Source organism: Bactrocera oleae, chromosome 5 (genome assembly GCF_042242935.1).
Source record: "Bactrocera oleae isolate idBacOlea1 chromosome 5, idBacOlea1, whole genome shotgun sequence".
Taxonomy (NCBI): domain Eukaryota; kingdom Metazoa; phylum Arthropoda; class Insecta; order Diptera; family Tephritidae; genus Bactrocera; species Bactrocera oleae.
In genome coordinates this window covers 14,964,618-14,987,738 of record NC_091539.1, presented here as the reverse complement: position 1 = coordinate 14,987,738, position 23,121 = coordinate 14,964,618, and the positions used below count along the sequence as shown (strand labels likewise).

General features: G+C 32.7%; 1 protein-coding gene across 5 annotated transcripts in view; it reads right to left on the bottom strand.

The window, feature by feature from the left end:
* The window catches only part of Flo2 (flotillin-2), a 315,478-nt gene that overhangs the window by 26,792 nt on the left and 265,565 nt on the right, over window positions 1-23,121 (bottom strand). For 3 of the 5 annotated variants that reach the window (XM_014234677.3, XM_014234675.3, XM_070110431.1), the window contains exon 4: window positions 19,195-19,333. In XM_014234677.3, the coding sequence (XP_014090152.1) occupies window positions 19,195-19,333 (139 nt within the window). Of the gene's footprint in view, window positions 1-8,687; window positions 8,706-19,194; window positions 19,334-23,121 lie in introns of those variants that run through there. The other 2 variants (XM_014234679.3, XM_036371253.2) reach the window with 2 other exon arrangements.

Sequence of the window (23,121 nt, the reverse complement as noted above, 5' to 3'; positions counted from 1 at the left end):
TTCGCCTTAGGCGTTCGCTGTGACAAATTCCCGGTTTGATAGTTCTGTGTAAAGAACTTTAAAGCTTTTACGGGTTAAGGGTTTCAGGTGAGTAAAGGAGTGTACACAATTATTTTTAATATAATCCATGGAGTTTCCTGTTTTGTATACACTCGCAACTTGTTTCTACAGAGTATAATAGTTTTGTTCACCTAACAGTTGTTTGTTGTACCTAAAACTAATCGAGTTAGATATTGGGTTATGTATATATAAATAATCAGGTTGAAGAGACGAGTTAAAATCCGGGTGACTTGATGACCGTCTGTCCATCTGTCCGTCCGTCTGTGCAAGCTGTAACTTGAGTAAAAATTGAGATATCTTTATGAAACTTGGTACACATGTTTCTTAGTACCGTAAGACGGTTGGTATTGTAGAAGGGCGTAATCGGACCACTGCCACGCCCACAAAACGCCACTAACCAAAAACAAATAAATTGCCATAACTATGCTCCACAATAAGATACAAGACTCTTATTTGGTATACAGGATCCCATTAGGGAGGTGCATCTGCAGTTTAAATTTTTTTTTTACAATGGGCGTGATACCGCCCCCTTATAAGTTTAATATGCATATCTCCTATACCACCGAAGCTATAATAACAAAATGCACTGGGAACAAATGTTTTCAGCATCTCTATCGACGGTGTAAAAATGGGTGAAGTCGGGTGACAACCCCGCCCACTCCCCATATAACGGTACTGTTAAAAACTACTAAAAGCGCGATAAATCAAGCACTAAACAAGCCAGAGACATTAAATTTTATCTCTGGGATGCTATAAGATGATTTTATAGGAACAACGTTCAAAATTAGATAGTAGGCGTGGCACCGCCCACTTTTAGTTGAAAACCCAAATCTTGGGATCTGCTTAACCGATTTCAACCAACTTCGGTACATAATATTCTTCTCATATTTTTATATTGTAGTACGAAAATGGGCGAAATCGGATTACAACCACGCCTGTTTCCCATATAACATCATTTTAAATTCCATCTGATTCTTTCACTTTCTACTATGCATATCAAGCAACAATGATTGTATCGTAGTAAAACTTTGCGTGAATAATTCGTTTAAAGTATGTCACCTTGTGCCCAAAAATTATCTAAATTGAACCAAAACTGTTCAAGCCCCTAGGTACTGAACATGTGGACCCCAGTGCCTATAGTTGACTTTTTACTGAAAATATCGGTCAACATTGAATATTATAAATCCGGTTACATGCGAACTTATCTCTTCCTTGCTTGTTTAAATAAAATTTTATGGTCGGGAAATTTAGATTAAAACTGTATATACACATACATATGTCTATCGGTATGTGCTACGAGTCTCTATATTTCTCTTTAATAGAACATTTGTAGATTCATAGTGCTCGTTCATCCTTGCTAAGCATCTCTGCATGCCAAGCTTTGAAAATTTCTAAAGCTTTTCACCCAGATGATTATAGAAGCCAACTATTTTTGTTATTAAAATACCATGCACGACACTACTTTCATAATAAGTAAGTAATTCCACTAGAGCTTACTAACTGTGATAGAAAATTATAGATATATACATACGTTACAACAAAAACTAAAATCTAATCACAAGTCACAGAGTTAGATTAGAATGAGAAATAAGGAAGGAATATAAGAGCAAGAAAAACTATTTCAGAAGAATTTGGTTTTGATTGGCGAGTTTGTATGGCAGCTATGCGAGGTGTGTTCAAAGCAAACTGAGAATTTTGATTTTTTGCGGCCTTTTTACATTCAATTATCGATATTTTGTTTTTGTTATAATCGGATACATATGTTTATCATGTGCTTGCGTTAGAAGCCAATTTCGATTAGATTAGTTTTTGACAACAAAACAGGTTAGTCAGATTTTTGTGTGCTCTTCAATTTTTGACTTTTGAAAGAAATGGATTAAAGAATATGTATAAAATTTTGCGTTAAAAATGAAATAAAGTGCTCCAAGACACTTGAAGTTAACTTTCTCTTTAAAAGGCCGAGAAAATATTGATGATGATGAGTATTCTCGAGGTACGACCACGTAGAAGCGAAGAAAACATCGATAAATTGAAAAAAAGAGGATGTTGGCATATCAATCGGCTCATGCCATTCACTTTTTTCGAATGTTTTGGACATGACACGTGTGGCAGCGAAGTTTGTCCGAAATTGCTAAATTTTGAGCAAAAGCAATGTCGCATTAGTAACGCTGAGGTGTTGTTGAATGACGTCAACAACGATCCGGGTTTGCTCAAACGAGTCATTATGGCTCCCTGCGACTTTGTCGTATTTCCAAAACTGAAGAAACCAATGAAAGGAAAGCGTTATGCCACAATTGATGAGATCAACACAGAATCGAAGAAAGAGCTGATGGGCATATCGAAAAGAGCATTTCTGAAGTGCCTCGAGGATTGGAAAAAGCGTTGGCACAAGTGTATTTTATCCGAGGAGGATTACTTTGAAGAGTACAAAATAGATATTGATGAATAAATAAATACTTTTAAAAAAAATTCAAAATTCACCTTTTCTATACAAGGACTTGATATATCTTATACAAGAACGTGTGCAAAATTTCAGATCAAAATATTAAAAACTGAGAGACGCAATACTACGTTAACGAATTTAACGGGCAGGCTAAAAAAGGTAACGGTTTAAAGAAAAACACATTTATTGGTAAAATTTGATTTTATTAATAAAGACATACGGACAGGCAGACATGTCTAAATTGATTTGTCACGCTGATCATTTATTACACTCAGAGAAAAAAAACCCGCGCCGTCGAAAATTTTCTAATATTCTATTTTGAAACTGTCACTATTCCTTCAAAATACGCTATTTGTTTTATTTGACTTTTTGTCATGTGACTACATTAGTCTACCGTTATTTCTGAAACCGTTAGTTTTTGCACGTGCCTTTTTCAGTACTTGCGGTATTTTCTTTTGAGTCAGTTGTAAAAATAAGCAAAGTTGAACATGGTGTTGTCAATAGAAAAGAAAGTAGAAATCTTAGGTTTATATAAAAATAAATTATCCAAACTTCAAAAACTTGTGAAATTGGACATAATTGAGTGGAGTGTGCGCAATATTATTAAAAATTATACGAATTTTAATTTTTTAAATCGAAAAAAGGGCAGTGGGCGTCCGAAAAAAGCAAAACCTCGTCATGAACGACAAATTAAACGGATGTGCATTACTGATCGCTTTCAACATGCTGGAACAATCAATTCAATATTTTACGAAACTACTGGGGTAAAAATAACTACACGTTCTATGCAAAATGTCTTGAATAATATTGGATTACGAGCGCGGCGTCTAGCCAAAAAGCCACTTCTTATTACCCGAATGAAGAAACACCGGTTGGAGTCAGAAAAATCACACAAATCTTGGACTGCATTAGACTGGGGAAATTTTATTTTTTCCAACGAATCAAAATTTAATTTGTTTGGACCCGCCGGAAATGCCACAGTGCGCCGTAGGAAAAGAGAGCGTTTTTTGGAAAGCTGTGTTTTACCCACCGTAAAGCATTCGCCCTATTTAATGGTATGGGGGCTATAACGGAGTTTGGTGCTGGGCAGCTTATTATTCTTAAAGGATCGGTGAATACCGAAAATAAATTGAAATTTAGAAAAAAGGCGTTTTGCCAACTATTGAACAGCTGTTCGAATACACTCATCATTTTATTTTCAAGATGATTCCACCGCTCGCCATAGACGCTAACTAAAGCATAAAAATATTGAAATAGATTTTTCAATAATTCATTGCAAACACTTACAGGTTACAAACCAAAAAGATTTTTATGGAATTGAGTCTCGCACGGCCAGAAAACAGCCCAGAGCTCAATCCAATTGAGCTGGCATTATATAGGAAAAGGAAAAAAAAAATGTTGAAGCTGTGTGGAATGAATAAATTAATAAAAATTATTTTCAACACTTGTTTAAATCCATGCCTAAACGAATAGCCGATGTTATTAGGGGAAGGGTGTAGGGTGTTCTACAAAATACTACGAATTTTTTTGTAACAAATAATTTTATTTTACTTTGTAATGTATTCTATTTTTAAATGAAAATAAAAGTGAATTTTGTAAATAACCTATTTAAAAATTGTATTATTGTTCATAACAAATTTTAGTGCTGTCGTTTGTTATAAGTGTGTGCTTGCATTTTTCAATAAAATAAGTGTTAAACTATAAGTTTATTATATAAAAATGCTTTAAACATTAAGTGAATAAAAGGGGTTGCCTCTCAAAAACAAACTGTCTAACTTAAGATAACATGAACCTAAGTTTTGCGTTATATTTAGCCACTCTGTAAAGTGCGAGGGTTTTTTTTCGCCGAGTATTTATTTTATAGGATTTCCGACGTTTCCTTCTGGGTGTTACAAACTTTGTGGCACACTTAATATACCTTTCAGAGTATTAAAAGGGCAAAAGACTGCAAAAATTTTGGGTTGTGATAAGATGATATACATACATATATAAATATATGGAAAGTATACAGTTCCTCAAAAAAATAATCACGTTTAACTTAACGTTTTAGAAATCTTGAGGGGCCATTAAAAATATTTTTGCTTTTTTAATAAATATTATAATCCGTTGTTATTGGACAGGCCATGAAAAAAAGTCTTAAAAACCTTCAGTTGCTCGGAAGCATAATAATAATATGTAATATTAAAACGCAATACACACAGTGGAATCTGATATATATTGTGCATTTTCTTAAAACTATAGGACATTTATTCCTAGAAAAAAGAATAAAATTGTTAATATTTCGACTTTACTAGTTTCCAAATTTTATGGTATATAGTGTTTGAGTAAAATTTCGTACCTACGACGTTCCAGGTTTCCCAATTTTGTATTAGTTTTACCAAAAAATAATCCAATGTGGATACAAACAGTGTTGAGTTGTATGCCCTTAGAGCTCATCATTGTAGGCTTCATAAATTTCTATAAATTTCAAAACCATTTGTCTATTGCGACAACTGTTTTGAAAGATAATTATGCAAATTATCAAACTGTTAATTTTTGTTACGGTCCTTTTGCATTTTATAACTTTTTCCTTATTGCACTTATAACTTTTTTTTAGAGCTATAATTTATTACTTTTCCTCAAATACCAAAGCTAGATTTCTATGTTAGGAAGTGTGTGTTACTGTTTCTAGGTGCTCTTTACAGACTGTGTTTTTGGTTGGTACCGAAATTTTTGAATTTTCCGATCCTTTGTCACGCCGACAAAATGCTATTACTTCAAAAATATAGCATGCAACTATGAACTAAGGTAGGAAATAAGTCTTACACAGAGAATACTTTGTTTTATTGCATGTCGCAATGTGAGAGAGCACATCTATTCACAATCACAACCGTCTGTTTTGGGTTATGTTCCAAACTAGCGTGGTCTCTCCTTTAAGAAATATTTCATATCCAACAAAATACTTCATCACTTTGAATAGAATTCGGTCTTTGCGATTTTCAATACGTTCCTTTGCATAATTTCGAAATAAACAAAATCGGGATAATATTACACCTTTGTTTAGATATACATTTTTTTTTGTATGAATTATTTTTAGTTTTAACATAATTGATATATAAACTATTCTATCTTTTAAGTTGGATCAAACTGGACAGCGAGCTAAATTTTACTGAAATCCGTTTAGTAGTTTAGGAGCTTGTCCCGGAGAAAACTCGACACGTAATTTTTACATACATACATACGAGCATATAGATATAGCAAAATTGCAAAGCAATAAAAACTTCCAATCAAGCATTTTCAATAGGTAAAATTTTATGATGAAAAGTATAAAATATAGTTTCGCTATGTAGTATAAATAGAATTGGTTTCAAAATAGCACATCAACTTAATATGTTATATTTTTAAATATGTATACATATGTACATATAATTATAGACATACGTTTATATTTTTGCATGAGTGTAAGACATGCGATTTTGCGATATTACATCCAATTAAAAAAATCTATATTTATACCAATTTTGTGGGAATTTACTTAGACAGTTCATTATTTTTAATTGAGTAGTTAGATGCAAGCCTGGTCTTTATTGTAGTGTATTGACAGTTTTTCATGTTGACAGTGTGTAAAAACAACAAGTTTTTGTATAGAAAAGTTTTTTATCTGATTACTTTTTAAGGCACTTTTTTATATGTGAAAGGTATAATAACTTCGGGTATTATAGTTAACAATTTTTTTGGTTATATGATTTAAAAATTTCGCCCCTGTCAAAGGAATAATATATTATATCATTCAATTATATTTTGGGTATCCCGACTGCAAAATGACTAACGATTCTAGTCCGGATACCAAGAGAACTGTATGCAACCGAATACAAAGTGTGGAAAGGCGCGACAGCCCCCTGTAAAAGTTATTTAATTTATTTTTTGAGTTGCACATTGAAGGTTATTATTTTAACGAAATGTTGATAATTTAGATTGACCAAATTGCTTAGCATTCCTTTTCGTTTTGAAACTCTTCTTATGGTTGTAATAGCGCTTGGTTTCAAATGAAATGAATGAATCATAAAGCTCACAAGAATTTGAGAATGTGATATTAAAAAAAAAATGAAAAAATGGTCTGACTCAAGTTGTCGGACTCGTGTCGATCGTTTGAACGCAATGAGCGACAAAAATAGTTCTCGTCTGAAGGCAGTCGAACAATTAATTCAAATACATTACAAAAAAAAAGTTGGAGTATTATTGCTTAAAACTGACCAAATGACTTAATGCGCAAAGAATGTGACACGCCTTGAAATTATTTTAAAAATATGCATACATAAATTACGAAATAATGAAGCCAAGTATACCTCTGCAACTAAGAGCATGAGAATGCAACGCTGCGTATTTAGCAGAAGGCGAGACGTAGTGGCTATTTATTGATTGAATAGCAAAGTGAATTCAAAGGTTTGGCAACAAAAATGATTTTACTTGCACACTATCCGTACAAATGTATCACATACTTTATGCATTTTAAATGGCATTAAATGAGGTTCCAGGTGTGATAAGCCTCACGGTTGGCAATTGTTATTGGCATATTGTTAACCTATGCAAACCTTTTATCCCATGCCTTGTTACAGAATATTTAATGTGACAAAAGTGAGTGCGAACCAACACACACATACATTTAAAGATTCCTATGTTCTATAATACTTTTTTAAATGAAAAACTAGTTTTGTAAAAGTTTGCTTACATTCTAGATTTGAACTGTAATAGTAAAATGTATTTCTTACTTTGACAAAAGTGACTGAATCAATTGCAAAAGTATTGTTATTTTTATGTTTTTACAATGGTGTATAGATCATAAGTCAGATGACATAAGAAAATCGTTATATAGGAAAGGAAATATCTCTGGAAACGTTGGACCACAGTGGTAATATTTGTTACACCTAACTATTAACATGTTTCAACTTGTTAGTTGTGTATATTGAAAAATTTCGATTAAACGATCAGAAATTTGCTAGTATTAATTTTTTAGCTTGCCATAACATATTTATAGATTTTAAAAGTTGATCGAGAATTATGCCTTGGAAGCTGCAATCAATAGGTACCACTGCATAGTCAGAAAGTTATAGGTAAAGGGTAATTTAGCAAAGCAGTTAAAATTACACTCAAATTGGTTCGATAATGCTTCATACATAGTATAATATATGCTGATTATGATATAACCATCTGCTTGTAAGTTGGCGGCTAGCCTTACAAATTAGAGTGGAATTCCTACTTTACCAATATTGAACTGATCTAAAATATGCAAAAAAAAACTTGGTAGCATTAAAGATAGCGGTTATACCACTTTATACGCATACTGTCTTGATCGAATTCCACTCGATAACTGTGTTGTTTTTTTTTACATGTAGTTTTTTTACAAGAGCGCAGCGCGCAAAGACAAAGAGCAGAGAAATGGCGAATCGAAGACAGCACCTATTTGTAATTTGAGAAGGTGTAGGTAGGTGATAAATATATGTACCAAATTATGCTTGTTTGTCAAAATTATATGCATTTTGACCTTTTTTTTTTTTTTAAATATAATATACTATTGCAGATTGTTTGCAAGATAATAGGACTATTACACATCCTTTATATTAATATGCAATACAGCATTCCTATTTCATGAACATTTCATTTAATGTGATTTCACTGATTTTTTAAATTCGGATATATTCAAAAATATTATTTATTTGAACACCAATTTCATAATTTTAAACAAGAAGTTGTTCTGTTTGCCTTTAAAAAAATATATAGTTGCTTTGTTTAGCCAAAAAATTTGATAAATTTCTCGTAATAATAATATTTTGACTTAATTTTTTTTTTAAATATTTTTTATATAAAAAATGTATTGATTTTTTATTCGTTTTTTTTTAAATTATTATTATTTTACTATGTTTAATTTTTATTAGCTGCAATTATTATTCTCTAAAATTTCATTTCTTGCAAAAAACTTTTAGCCTCTATTTGTCGACGCAAATATGACAAAACACAGACAGTCGTTTATTAAATCAATGGCGAGTGAATAGTTTAACTAATTTCCATACATACATATGCATACACTTGTGTGTGTGTAATAAATATGTATTACTAGAAATATAATTTTAATTTATTTTCTTTGGCCCACAACTTCCGTATTTGACTTTTTATTTCCAACAAAACAATATTTAAAATCTCTTAATACTTTTGTAATTTAAGAATGATGAACACGTTTGTAACGAATTGGAGACAAATAACGCGCTCGGCACAAAAAAACGCACGTCTTTTAACGTCAAATGTAAACCGCAAACTGAAAACGGCGCGCAAATACCAGCAACATCGCTGTGTCCGGTTCATTGCTAATCAGCTGTGTGTTTGTTATTGTTGCCAGCAAGTGAATTTTGTTTACATACCCGCACACACATACACACAGGAATATATATTTATTCACTGAATTACTGAAAACAGTGCGGTAACTGTTGCTAAACATTGTGGGTGGCGCTGGGCAACATGTTGCCGTTGGCAACACAACGAAGGGCTGACTAAACAAAAATGTATGCTCGCGTTTGCAAAAAACGTCGTGGGTATAGTCTGTCGCTAAAACGGATATAATACCGACTGAGCAGAGCTTATAATTCAAGTCAAACGGTTTATGAACTATTTTATGTGCATACTTTGTATGAGTATAGTTTTTTGTTTAGCAGCTATCTTTTGTGTACAGCAAACAATATACGATTTTATACGATTCTTTTAATAGTTGCTGCAAGTCTGCAAGTGCAGCTGTGTGTAATGATCTGTTCTGAAAATTATGCGCTTTTGCTAATAACAAGCGCAAACAATGCCGCAGTTACAATTGCATACATATGTGCACAGAACTATATTTGTCTACATGTATTAGTCGTTTGTGCGTGTGTGCATTATAATTTTCGTCCGTAGTTATATTTAACGTCACTATTTCTCCGCAATTCTTTTGTACTTTGCTTTCGCAGCTGAAGGCAAATGTGCGGCAATCAAGAATCTCTTTCTTTAGCTGCAGCTTCTTTTTCATGGTAATAAGTTGTGGACCATACGTGGAGGGTGCTGTTTTTCGGTTTGTTGTTGGCGCTAGTGCTGATAGTCGCGTATGGTGTTGTGTCGTTCGTCCAGTGGTTAATGCAATAAAACTGCGGTTCAGCCCACATTTCCTCTTTTCAAGCACATATATTTCTTGGTTGGCGTAGCAAAGCGAATGCCTGGTCAAAAGAATTCTTTTTTATGTTTTTCGAACCAAGATTTCTTGTCATTTCTTATTCTTATATACATAAGCATTTGGTACAAAGAAATATTTGTTTGAGGTTGCGTATACGTCACGTAGAGCTTTCGGGCAGTAGCCTTTAGCGTAGCTTTTATACTCTCGCAACATGTTGCAATAAAGAGTATAATATTTTTTTTCGCCTAACCTTTGTTTGTAATACATAAAACATATCGATATAAATATAGAGTTATATATACATATATAAATGAGCAGGATGACGAGGCGAGTTGAATTCCGGGTGACTGCCTGGCCGTCCGCGCAAGCGATAATTTGAGTAAAAATTGAGATAACTTAATGAACCTTGGTTTATGTATTTCTTGGCTCCTAAGAAAGGTTGGTATTACAGATGGGCGTAATCAGTTCATTGCCACACCCAAAATATGCCGTTAATTAATAGTGCAATAATTAAACTCTAAATTAAGATATACAACTGTTATTCGGTACAAGGCATTGTAGTAAGGAGAAGCATTTGCGGTTTGAAAATGTTTAAAAAGTGGGCGTAACCCCGCCGTTTAATAAGTTAAATGTACATATCACAAAAATCTCTAAATCTATATACCAAACTTGCGGAGAACAAGTCTTTTTAGCGCCTCTTTATATATTGTGAAAATTAGCGACATCAGATGATAACCACCCATACAACGGTCATTTTGAAAACTACTATAATACAATACAATAACTTAATCAATAAATGCTTTAGAGACATTAGGTTTTACAGCCGAGATGGTACGGAGGTTCTTCATAGAAGCCGGTATCAAAATTGGACAAGAAAAGTGGCAACACCTTTTGGTGAAATCCGTTGTTTTAGAAACTTTGGACCAATTTCAACGAATTTTTCTAATTTTTAAACTTAAGAACTAATATCGCTGTTCTGTTCTAGTTCTGATATTATGATTTTTAAAAACTCCTTGATCAGCTGCTGTATTTTGGAGTGGTTTTTTATGTCAGCAATATATATATTCAGAGGTTTAATATTGTTGCCGAGTGCTAATTATTTGTATAAATAAATATTTTTATAGTAAATACATTTTGACTCGACTGCGATTTAAAATAACGATATACGGGGTGGATGCCATGCAAACAGCCTACTTGGTTTGGGCGATTCTTATGAATGTTATCGAGTATTTATGAGAAAATTGATATAGAAAGTTTACAAAAATTACCTTCTGAGCACTAATTCTTTGCAGAGTTCAATCCACCGAAAAAGTTATTACCAGTTACATGAAGTGTATATAGAGATTTTATCTCGGAAATATTAAGTTTCAATTTAGACAAACACATTACAAAACCGCAGAGCTGAAAACTTGAAGATACACAGAAACAAGACAAAAGAGTGTCAAACGCTTCTGTTTTCACTTCCTCAGTTTTTCATATTCTATTTCATCAACAACAATAGAGAGAGCAATAAACGCGGCGGCCTTCTCGGTCAAGCGCAGATGTACTAAATTACAATTTCTCCAGCTGCAAACCGCACAACCGCTGCAATAGTTAAATAACTTCCATCGTCGTATTGGCTTGAATCTTTTGCGTTGTAAACAAATTGTCTGCGATTCTAATGATGATAATATTACCGGGAGCAATCAGTAAAAATGTTTACGGGTCTCTTTGTGAGTTAAGTTATGTTTTATTTCTCTAAATTGAGCAGCAAGGTTAAAATAATAAACAAAAATTAGCTATCAGTGTGTATTCTTGGTCAACAACCCTATACTTATACGTATACTCAGTTTGAGTTATTAAATGTGATAAATTAAGACTGAAGAGAATACGTCTTTTAGTTTTAATTGAATACTTAAGCATAAATAGAAGCGCGAACTTCGTAAGCGAGTGCGAAAAGAATGCTGAACTGGTTCAAAAGTTATCTGAATGCATTTTTGAATGGTTACGATTCACTATATCAAATTACATACATATGTAGGTATATGTATTATATGTGCAAAAATTTGAGCTTATGATATTAGATATAACCAAGTTATATCCGAAATCCAAATTTTTTAATTTCAAAACGTGTTGAATAACGCCTTTACACCAATATTAATATCGGTAAGACAGTTATGGCTCTCTTTACAAGGAAGTACAAGACTCTGTCATGGAAACCCCCCGAGGCTCAACGGGGTAGAATTAACTTCTACGGATCATATCAAGTATGTGGGAGTAATTTGAGATAGAAAATTGTGCTGTGGTGCTCTCTACGGCTGCTCTGATGGCGCTAGATGCAAAATACAAAAACCTTCGGGTATAGCTTAATAAGCACGAAGTTCACATACCACATACCCTCACACTAAAAGAATGTGGATGGCGTAGAGGCACGCGACCCACCAGCAAAGCTTTTAACATCTACACTGATGTATAAAAAATGGTAGATGGAGGGATAGCGGAGCTAGATTTCAAGCGATCTAGCTGCCAAAACACTACAGTATCTTGCACGCAAAAGTCTTTGCCTCAGGAAAGCTGGTGAGATAGTTAATAACACAGGAAACCACATAAAAAACATCAATATATACTTCGAGAGATAAGCGGCTATGAAAGCAATAGTCTTACATTTCACTGCATCATAGAATGCCCTTAAAAGCAGGGAGGCAATGGATATAGTAACTGAAAATATGCAAGTCGCTAAAAACAAAACATAATAGAATTTCCGAAAGTGCCTAAGGGGCAAGATCGCCAAGATCATGTGCAAGGGAGGGGAATTAAAACACGCATGCTTTCTACTCCCACGATCTCGAAAGGACTGCAGGACGGTTGTTGGCCTGGCCTCATCTAGAACTCGGCTTAGATATCTTAGCCTTGTTTTTGCAGTTCAAGGGACTGGATGAAGTATCAGAATTATATATACATTTCCTATTAAATTTCTCAAACAAGCGTTGACGTCATGCACAACGTAAACTTCAGCTTGATAGCCAGCCGGTATAACATAACCTAACCTTCTATTTTCGAGGAAAGTGTGAAAGGATTTCAATCATATTTAGTATATAACTTAAGTTATAGGTCATATAATATAATCAATAAATCTAATATATTTAAATGAATCTTACTAACACAAATCTCTATATTTATTATATTAGTTGTGGTTGAACGTCCATAAAATATTGGGTATTTGAGGGAAAAGTAACTGGAGGTGTGGTTACTTTTTATTAAGGATAATATTCGGCAAGTGGTAACAAAGTTCTTCAGTCGTTAAAAAAATAGTTAATTTTATTAGAATATCGCACGTAGACGAGTACTTCTAAATAAACAGTTTTAAGTGAACTGGAGAGTATTTTGCCCGATTATGACCATTGGCGGCTCTCTCTTAACCAGAGTATAGTATCTCACATATTTACCGATATATGCGGTATAAAGTCAGTAAGTGCGAACATTTTTATATGAGGGATATGGAGGCTAATTGAGCTATTTTCGACACAAGGACACATTGTTATTAGGAAAAGATTCTCCATGAAATTCGTTAATATATCTCAAAGATTGACTGATATTTTCGGTATAAAGTCAGACTTAAGCACTGAGATATACATATTTGGGCAAAATTTTATCTTAATGTCTTCATTTAGGCTTGATATACACGTATATACTATAAAATGTAAAAATAAAACGGAATTTAAAATTGTGATGTAAGGAAAATAGGTGAGTTTGTAGTTCGATTTTACTTATTTTCACAGCGTAACATAAGAATTTTAGGATAATGTCATACACCAAATTTGGTTTATATTGGTCGAGTAGTTCCTGAGGTATGAAATTTCGTCTAACACAGGGCGGTACTACGTCCACTGTCTACAGGCTGGGTGTGAAATTTTGTGCTTCCGAAGTGTGCGAGTGTGTTAAAAACTTTTTAGCCACAGATGTCTTTATATGCAGTGCATATTATCATTATTGCCGTTTTGTATCTTTATTTGCGACTTAGTTATTGCACTTTATAGTTTTTCGATTAACGGCACTGTGGGGGCGTGTCAATAGTTGCAATACTTGGATGCCAATGTACACATGTACCAAGTTGTATTAAGTTATCCCAATTTCTATTCAAGTTATGGTTTGCCCGGACAGACAGAAGACATACATTCAATCGGAATCCAACACGTCTTGTCATCCTCATTATTTACATATATTTATTTATATCAATCTGCATTTATTTCGATTATTTTACTTACCTAACCTATTAAATGACAGCTAGTCAGTAATTATATCAACCACATCTGGCGAGTTGCCACAAAAAATAACATTAGAAATTACAGTTTTGTTGTCATTGTTTTACTCAGTGACAACTTAGCACACTAGTGTCCTACTTCTTTCCCAAACAATGAAGAAAATCAATATCAATAGTTTTTCTTTAGGGTGCTTGCTATATTCATCGATAGATATAAAATATGAACTTCTAAATGTATGAGGATATTTAGTTCCTAAAAATCGATTATATTGATTTTTTATAAAAGTCGATAATATGGGTATCGATAGCATACTTTTTTAAATGTATCAATATTTTCGAAAGTACTCAACGCTATAAAATACATACGAAGGGAAAGTAAATATTCTTTTAAATATATTCGGAGAAAAATATAATAAAATAACACAAATATTTGGTGTAAACGCAGAATATTTTGTGAATGCTTTATTTCCAAATTAAAATTTTACTACACCATTTTTATAATATTCTCTAATTGCAGCTTATTATAATAAGATTAGATTAGATTAGAATATGAGGTTTTGCACTGCGACCTAGGGTCTATTGTGCCCATTCCTCCATCACATGCATTCCCAGCACCCTGAAAAACTCCAAATACTTGCTGGGTGCTATTGAGGCAATGTGATCCCTGTTCACATATAATAAGGTTTGATTAGCGGCAATATATTAATTTAGTTTAAGTCGACATATTTAAATTGTGTCAATAAATTTGAATTATTTAAACTAATTTGATCGAGCTTTGATGTTTTATCTCAGATAACATCTTTGCTTTGGGTGCTACAAATTACAATAAATTAGAGACAAGAAATGTGATTGTGGAATTTTCATCTTTATTTAATTTTAATGTGAAATTTAGGAATGAAAGAAGATTAAGAAGAAATCATAAATGTTATAAAAAGAACAACCCCGGCGAACCAGAAAGCTATAGAGAGTGTAAAGTATACTGGTTTCGTGATTCAATGAATTTTTCAGTGTCCATACACTGAGCATGTTTAGTTCAGCTAACTTTGTATTTTTACAAAATAATGACTAAAAATAATCATTTAGGAAATCTCATCAGAACTTTCATAAGCCTTTTCATTAATATTAAATATTAAAAGGGTACCCTAATACTTAGGTACGCGTGTTTAGAAAAGTATAAATATCCATTGTACAAATCGAATTTTTAGTACACTTAACTAACATATCTAAATATACATAAAAACACAATAACTTATCTAGATTGTGACATGTGAGTTGACGTCATCGTCATGTTTACATTTCAATCGATACTATTCAATTGGACTTATTGTAGTAGACCAAGCAGACACAAATCAGAATTCATAACAATTTATTCATTAATGTCCTACAATGACTTGGCATTGAAGCCAATTACCTTTTAGGTATTCAAGGGTACTTAAGTTCTTCAATGACATTTGTGGCAGAAATTTACTGCAAACGGTTACTGCAAGAGGTCACTTTGGGAAACTTTTAGGTATGTACGTAGCTTTCGGTGTTGCTCTAGGTTAAAAGCGCTTCTTCAAATTGAAAGTTTCGTGCATTAATGGTAATTGAATGCATTTATTTTCAACACTTATGTACATCTTAAAGAGTTTATTAGAAAAAGTGCTTGAGCGTTGTTTACTTTGTGATATTAAATAAAGGGTCTTTACTAAATAAACAAACAAAAAATCGCCTTTTATATACAATATGAGACACTGTTTTTTTTTTATTTATTTATACTTGATCTAAATTTATTCGGTATATTTTTCAACACAACATCAATCCAGGGACCACATTTTTGGATACATCAAAATTCACTCTATTTGCTTTCCATTATTTTTTCAAATATTCGGGTGTTATGTCTTCTTCTTCGGAATAAATGCTGGCTTGACCTTATCAATGGTTCGAGGATTGTAGATGACACACTACTATTCAAAAAACCACGGCAAAATATGTCAAGGGAAGCTAAATCAGGAGATCTGTGTGCCCGTTTAATGGCTGCCCTTTTTATCATCAAACTTTCGGAATTTCTTCTTCCTCAAACTGCATAGCTTGATTCCCATTATGACAAGGCTAATCGTCTTATTGAAACTAGTAACTGTCAGGATCTTTTTCTCCCACAGTTGAGAGATATCAGATATAACGTACAATAGCCATCGATATTGATTTCCATCTTTATATTTAATGAAAACCACAGAAACTAAAAACCGAAAATAATCAAAAATATCGTTATATTACACATACATATATACATAGGAATTAGGTGTGGATTATACTATGTGAATTTTTTTACTTTATAACCAGGCTTATAGCGTATCCTAAATGTTAAGCAACAGAGTTAAAGTATAAAATACAAATCTGGGCATACTTATATCGTATATAATCGCACGATCATTTTCGCAAGTGGGGGAATATAAATTTTTATGCCTTAAATTAATGGAAATTGTATTTTATGAGAAGTTTTTTTATAGCAAGTCTTTGGCATTGTTTGATGAAGAGCGACCGCAAGTAAAAAATAAAACTTTTTTCGTGCGTGTCGGTAACTACACACTCACACCATATCGGCCTCAGATCTTAACGATTAGATTATGAATAATATAAATTTTCTACATTCCACTCCTTTCTTGTTTAAATGTTAAGTGAGCCAACAATAAAAAAAAATCTCATTATTAAAGAAATTAAATAAATCTGAACTCATTTACTTTCCTCAAGCACTTGTCCATTTAACTAAATTCCTTTTCGCTCCGGTTCCCTAACGCTTTTATTGTATAACAGCGCAGCTCAAATCAAATCTTAGCATTGTAATTAAATTCCATTGTGTTGCGGGGAAGACGGGGTTCATTCGGCTGAATAGCATGAAATCGCTTTGGATTTCTTGTACAATAACACAAAATCCAGAACAAGCAACGAAAAAATAATAAGAGTATATTCTGAAGTAGCTTTAATCTAGAAAAACAATAATAATAATTATAGTGGTCAGTCTTTTCTTACTTTGGCCTCCTTCATTGGCTGTGCGCCCTTTCCACTTTTCTTTATTTTTTCTTCGCAGTTCCTTTCATCGTCTTGTATAGTAACGTACTCATACAAGTATCAGCTAACATTCGCAAAACATGCATTACCACACTCTTTTATTGCTCGTTTTGTTTCTATCTTTCGGATTGTAATGTTACTTTTTTACTTGTGGCTCTTCAACTCGAGTGTTCTTATTCGCAAGTAACTGCTGTGCAGTTGTGGGTATTTTTCAACCGACATCATCTGCTGCCTATTTTCATCTAGAAATGTGCTTCGCTTACTTGTATGAATACTGTTCGTTTCCGCATGAATAGTAAGCGCTAATAAATAGTTACTTAGCGCTTACAGACATTTTGCGGTATTTCATTTAAATGTCTTGTGAAGTTTTAATTGACTTTTGGAACGCATTGAAAATATTATACTATGGTAAACACATTATACAACACAAAATAACGAAACTACTCTTATCTTTGGGATTTGTTTTTGTGAGGCTATTTTTTTAATGCACTGTTAAAAACCTGTTCTCTACGCACTAATCACTTGCCCGATATTTGTCTGGCTCGTGATGGAGTCTCATAGATTGACTAGCAAAAAAATTTAATGAGGTCTCACTTGGGCGAGAAAAGGTGAACTTGACGTCAAAAGGATAGATTTTGCATGGCCCGCACGTTATTTTGCGGAAAATAAAGAAAAATCTTCTACATTATTATACCTTTTGTAATTACATTCAGTTCTAGGCGAACATGGAAAGTGTTAATACGCCCAGGTTAGGTTAAGTTATAAGGTTGAACAGGGATATCACTTGAATAGTTTAGAACGCCGGTCCATTGTGATCCCTAAAACTCCTACATGGGCGGGTGGTCGACCAGTGCCTTCCAAGCCCACGCGGTGGTCCAGAGCGATGACAATGGAGATCCAACTCGTTCCCATTCCGTTGTGAGCGGGGCAAGGGTACCTCCTCTGGCTTATGTTATTGGCTTTGAGATTTCGCTACGACCAGGCACCCAAACGAGTCCGATGATAAAGTAACTTGATGGTATTTCTAGTAAGGACAGACACTCCTTGACTAGCTTAGAGTCTGCTGTCAGAGTGAATGCTCAACTCATTGAAAGAGGTTGCATCTTGTTGCAGTATGTCTACTGCCACGTTAATAGCATTCATTTCTGTCTGAAAATCATAGTTTCTTTGTAATTGTCGAATTAGGACTTCAAAAAATATTGGTATTAAATGTGTAAAAAGGGAATTGAAAAGAAATTAGTTGATTGATTAACTGTCAGTTGTTATTGAGAATTGGAAGAACATTGAAATAATGCATCAAGATAATCGTCTGATGGATAGGGTGATATAAAATTGGTCTCAATAGGTTCAAATGTATTGCAATTCATATTTCTTAAGGGTACACTTCTGGAGAGCTTTTTGATTGGCTCTAATTTTTCCTTTAAAATTTCTTGATGAGTGCAGATCTTCATGGATAATTCTATAGGAATTGCCAATGAGTTCTCTTAACAATACTTTTTGTTTACCTTCTATTTTTTGTTTTTAAATACATGTCCTATCGGAATTTTTTTCAAAATTTATTTATTTTAGATATATTTTGAGAGTTTTCTTTTTAATTAATATCGTCGATAGTTTTTGTTCAGTTGCAATTTCTGGCTTTAAAAATTTTATACTTATTTTTATTGTTTTCAAATATGAGTATGTGTCGTTACCGATATTTTTTGCCCTTTTCGAGTACTATTTTCGACAATTTTTGTATACCATTACTTTTGCTAAACAACAAAAAAAATTCAGGTATAATAGAAAATTGTTCAAATATGAGTGTATATTGTTATCGAGTTTTTTTTTTAATATTCTTTATACGGATTTTTTCGATACTATTGTCTACCTTTATTTTTGCTTTTAGAAATACATAAAAATGCGAGTATAATTAAAACAGTTTTCAATTATGAGGATGTCTAGTTTCTTTCTTTTCTTCAAAGTGCTCTTTATGAGTACTATGTAAATTAAAATTTTTAAAATACATGAAAAACTAGGTATAACGAAACCTTTTCTAATATAAGTACGTTTCGTTAGCGGTATTTATTGAGATTACCATTTTTGAGTACTATTATCGATACTTTTTGTTAAACTATAATTTTGGCTTTTAAAAATTTATAAAAAGGAAAGATTAATTATAATTTTTTTTTAATATAAGTATCTACCGTTATCGTAACGTAATATTTTTAAAAGAACAATTATGAAATTTAAACTCACCGAGAATGGCACGCAAATGTCCCTCCAATGTTTGCAATATCGTCTGCTTGATCTCCTTGACGCTCTTGCCCAGAAACTGTTCGCTGGCGGTGCCCAATAATTCGTCAGCCTGATGGTGAAAATAATACACGTTCATCATCTGCGCACAGGCAGAATGTTGTTGTTGTTGTTGATGTTGAAAGGAGATATGTGGATGAGTAAGGGTGTTGGTTGGTTTTTGGTTTTTTGATTGATTGGTAGTTGTTTTTGGTTGTTGGTGGTTTATGATGAAGTTTTTAGATGGTTGATTTTACATTTTTGTTTTTGTTTTTGGATTATAATTTTGTTGGTAACAGCAAAAGAGAGAGAAGAAAAAAGGAAAGAAACATTTAAAAGCTGAACAACGGTAATTGTAAAAGTAAAACAACAAATTACTATACAACAATTTATTACGATAAGTTAATAATAGGACTATAAATACACAAAATTAGAGGAATTGATTACATAAAAATTTTAGTCACAATGAGCGAATGACAAATGTGAGTATTTGTTTTTGTAAATGAGAAGCACCAATTAAACAACGCAATGGACACTTTTACAAATGACCTCGATAGATATATGGTATGTAAAATAAGTGAAACACAGTTATTTCGTCACAAATGACAATAATAAAAATTTATCATAACCATTTTTTACGTACAATAACAACAATATATAGAGACACATGAATCATAGTAAATGTGATATGAATTTTTACAAATGCAGATGAGATTGTCAATCATCTTTACAGCATATCTACTATATAAGGACCGTTTTTTGTAAGCGAGTGTGAATAGAACGCTGCACTTACTTAAAATTTTATCTAAGAGATTTATCAAATGACAGCATTTTTAGTTTCTTAAATATTCAAATGCGCGGTAATTTTTACAATCCGAACAGGGTTATAAAGTTTACCTTGAAGTTAGTAACATCAAGAAGGAGACACTCTATACATTGTGACCAGAAAGTTTCAGGAAATTGTCATTTAAACTGTCCGCGCTAAATATTTTCCAGCACTTTTCTTTTGTTAAGTTGGTAGCACTGCCCTTAATTACTATGCCAAAAATGTGTCAGTCAGTCGACCTTAGTAGTGTTTTGCGATTTTTACAATGGAAAAAAATATTGTACAGAGAATTTGCATCAAATTTTGTGCTTCGAACCAAATTTCGTGTGCGGAATCGTTGAGAAAAGGAGTATGGTGAATCTATTCTATCGAAAACCCAAGTCTACGACTGGTACAAAGCTTTTAAGGATGGTCGAGAAACCGTTGAAGACATGCCTCGTTCCGGTCGTCCTTCGACGTCTACCACTGACGATAACATCAAAAAAGTGAAGGAAATCGTGCTCGAAAATCGCCATGCAGCTCGTTTGATAATTTGAGCATGTGACGCGTCAATGCTCGGCTTGTTCTAAAAGTGCTGAATCGCCATCGCAACTAACTGTAGTTGTGAACGATTTGAAGACCAAAAACTCGTTCAATAACGATTAACCATCAGTTAATTGAGATTGAGGCCGTAAAAGAAAATTCGCAGAGGGAACTGAAGGCGATCCCGGACATCGCCTACATGGCATGTTTCGATGATTGGAAAAAGAGGTGGCATATGTGTATCGCTTCAGAAGGAGCATATTTTGAAGGCGGCAAAATAAATATTGATAAAGATTAAAAGTTTTTCATTTTATTTACAATTTCAGGAAACTTATGTCCGCCGGTCTGTAAATACGCGAACCAGTCCCTCAGTTTTTGAGATATCGAACTGAAGTTTTGCAAACGTCCATTAACTCACCAAGTGTGCATTTGTATGGACTACTTTTTTAATCAAAACCAAAATTTTTCACATTTTATTGTCCAAAGCCGATGTCCGAAAAAATTGTTCAGATCGAATCACCATATAGCTGCCATACAAACTGAACAATCAAGTGACAAGGTATCTTAAGATAAAGATCTTTTTATACTCTTTTATGCATCTGTAAAGGGTATTATCGCTTCAGTGTAGCCAAAGTTAGAGTTTTCTGAATTTTAATTCTTTTTTTTTGTGAAGTGTGTTTAACAAATTTTCTTAACATTCATTTGTATTTAATAAATAACAAAAATAATAAGTCGTTGGTGCCGAATCGGTAGCTCTGCACTATGTTCTCAAAACCGAAGGTATAAATTAAAAATTCTGTTGTCAGCTCCGATGTGTTGAAACTCGTCTTTCCTTAATGAATTGTAGTTTTTTATTTGATCTGACTCCATAAACTTCAAAGGGTTCAACTATGGCTTAGAGATTTTATCAATCTTGAAGTACGAATTGAGAATTTGTTTCAAGTAAAGTTGTAAACTTTCAAATGCATAATTTTCCTGCACTCGGTTTTGTCCCATTTCCGCGGATGTGATAAATTAACTTGAATATCAATTTAGGTATATGAAATATCCTTAAATTTATAGAATTAGTTGGGATTGAAATTTTACAAGTTAACTTGGATGTGAGGTGGTCAGTCAAAGCTAGCATGATGTGGGCGTCTTAATATATATAACTGTTGAACTTTCAAATAGCCCTCTGACCACGAAATAGTTTTGTATGAGGGTAATCTTATGGCTCCTCCCAACATCATTTGCTAGTTAATTACTATTTCTTTAAGATTTATTAATAAAAGGTATTGCATTAATGAATGTGAAAATGTTTTTGTAATGATCTCAGAATAATGTACAACATTTTATTATAAAATTGTGAGCAAATACATACAGAGCACGCAATGATAACAAAAACAAAAAATGTATCCTTCCAATTTCACATTAAAGTTTTAAAGCTGCATGAGTCAGAAAACACATATACATGTATACATATATAGAGTATGTTGAAAATAAATCAGTAGAATAAATAAAAATTGAAAATAAAAGAAAATAGACATACCTTAATATCAATTGAATTTTCATTAGCGCTCATTTGTATTATATTTGGAAATCATAACACTCCAACGCTCATTTACCGATATGAAAATTAAAAATATAAACAAAATTAAAGTAAAAACTGTTTATTGGAAATGTGTTGTATATTTATTGGAAAATATATTTATTTAATATTTTACATATAAAATAAATATTTAGCAATGAAATAACCAAAACTAATATTAAATAAAAAATAAAATGTAAATTAACTCGTATATGAAAAGAATATTTAATCTAAAAAACTTTAAAGTTGAAATAAAATATATACTTCATATAATATTTATATGACAATCTTCCATAATTATATCCTTTTTGGACGATTTTTTATTTATTTAAACTGTCAATTTTTAGAAAACTATTATAAAATCACTTTTTCTGGGATCAAGAAAGTAGTTAAGATGTAAAATAAAGCCCCCTTTAGCTATAGAACAACGTTCGAGTTATACGAAAAGGGTTCTCGGACGCTCTGGAACGTTCGGGTGAAACTTCAAATAAGTTTTCTCAAAACTTTGCTTTTTGAACTGAGGATCACTGTAGCTCAAAACCCGCTAGGTAGATTTCTATGCAAATACCAAAAATTAATTCGACTTTTTATAAATAATCAACTGTTGGTTTTCCCCGAAAATTTTCCTAATGCCGCCATTTTGTTAATTAAAAAAAAAAGATTCAATCAGGTACTAGTTCATCTGTTAATAACACAATTGTTTTTTTGTCAGATTGTTTTAGAGGTATCTCCACGGAAGGTCACCACAAGGAGCAGTTCCAACCGATGACTGGATTAACACAAACAGTCATTACTTTTAAAAAAATATACATATATATTTTTTCAAGTTTCTATAAAGTCAAGTCGAAATCTTATTTAATGAGGCTTTTATAAAATAAAATTATTTACTGGCAAAAAAAGTTATTTAAACTTGTAATTTTTTATGCCTCTGACTACTCCTAATCCCTTATAGCAAGAGGGATATAAAAAAAATGTA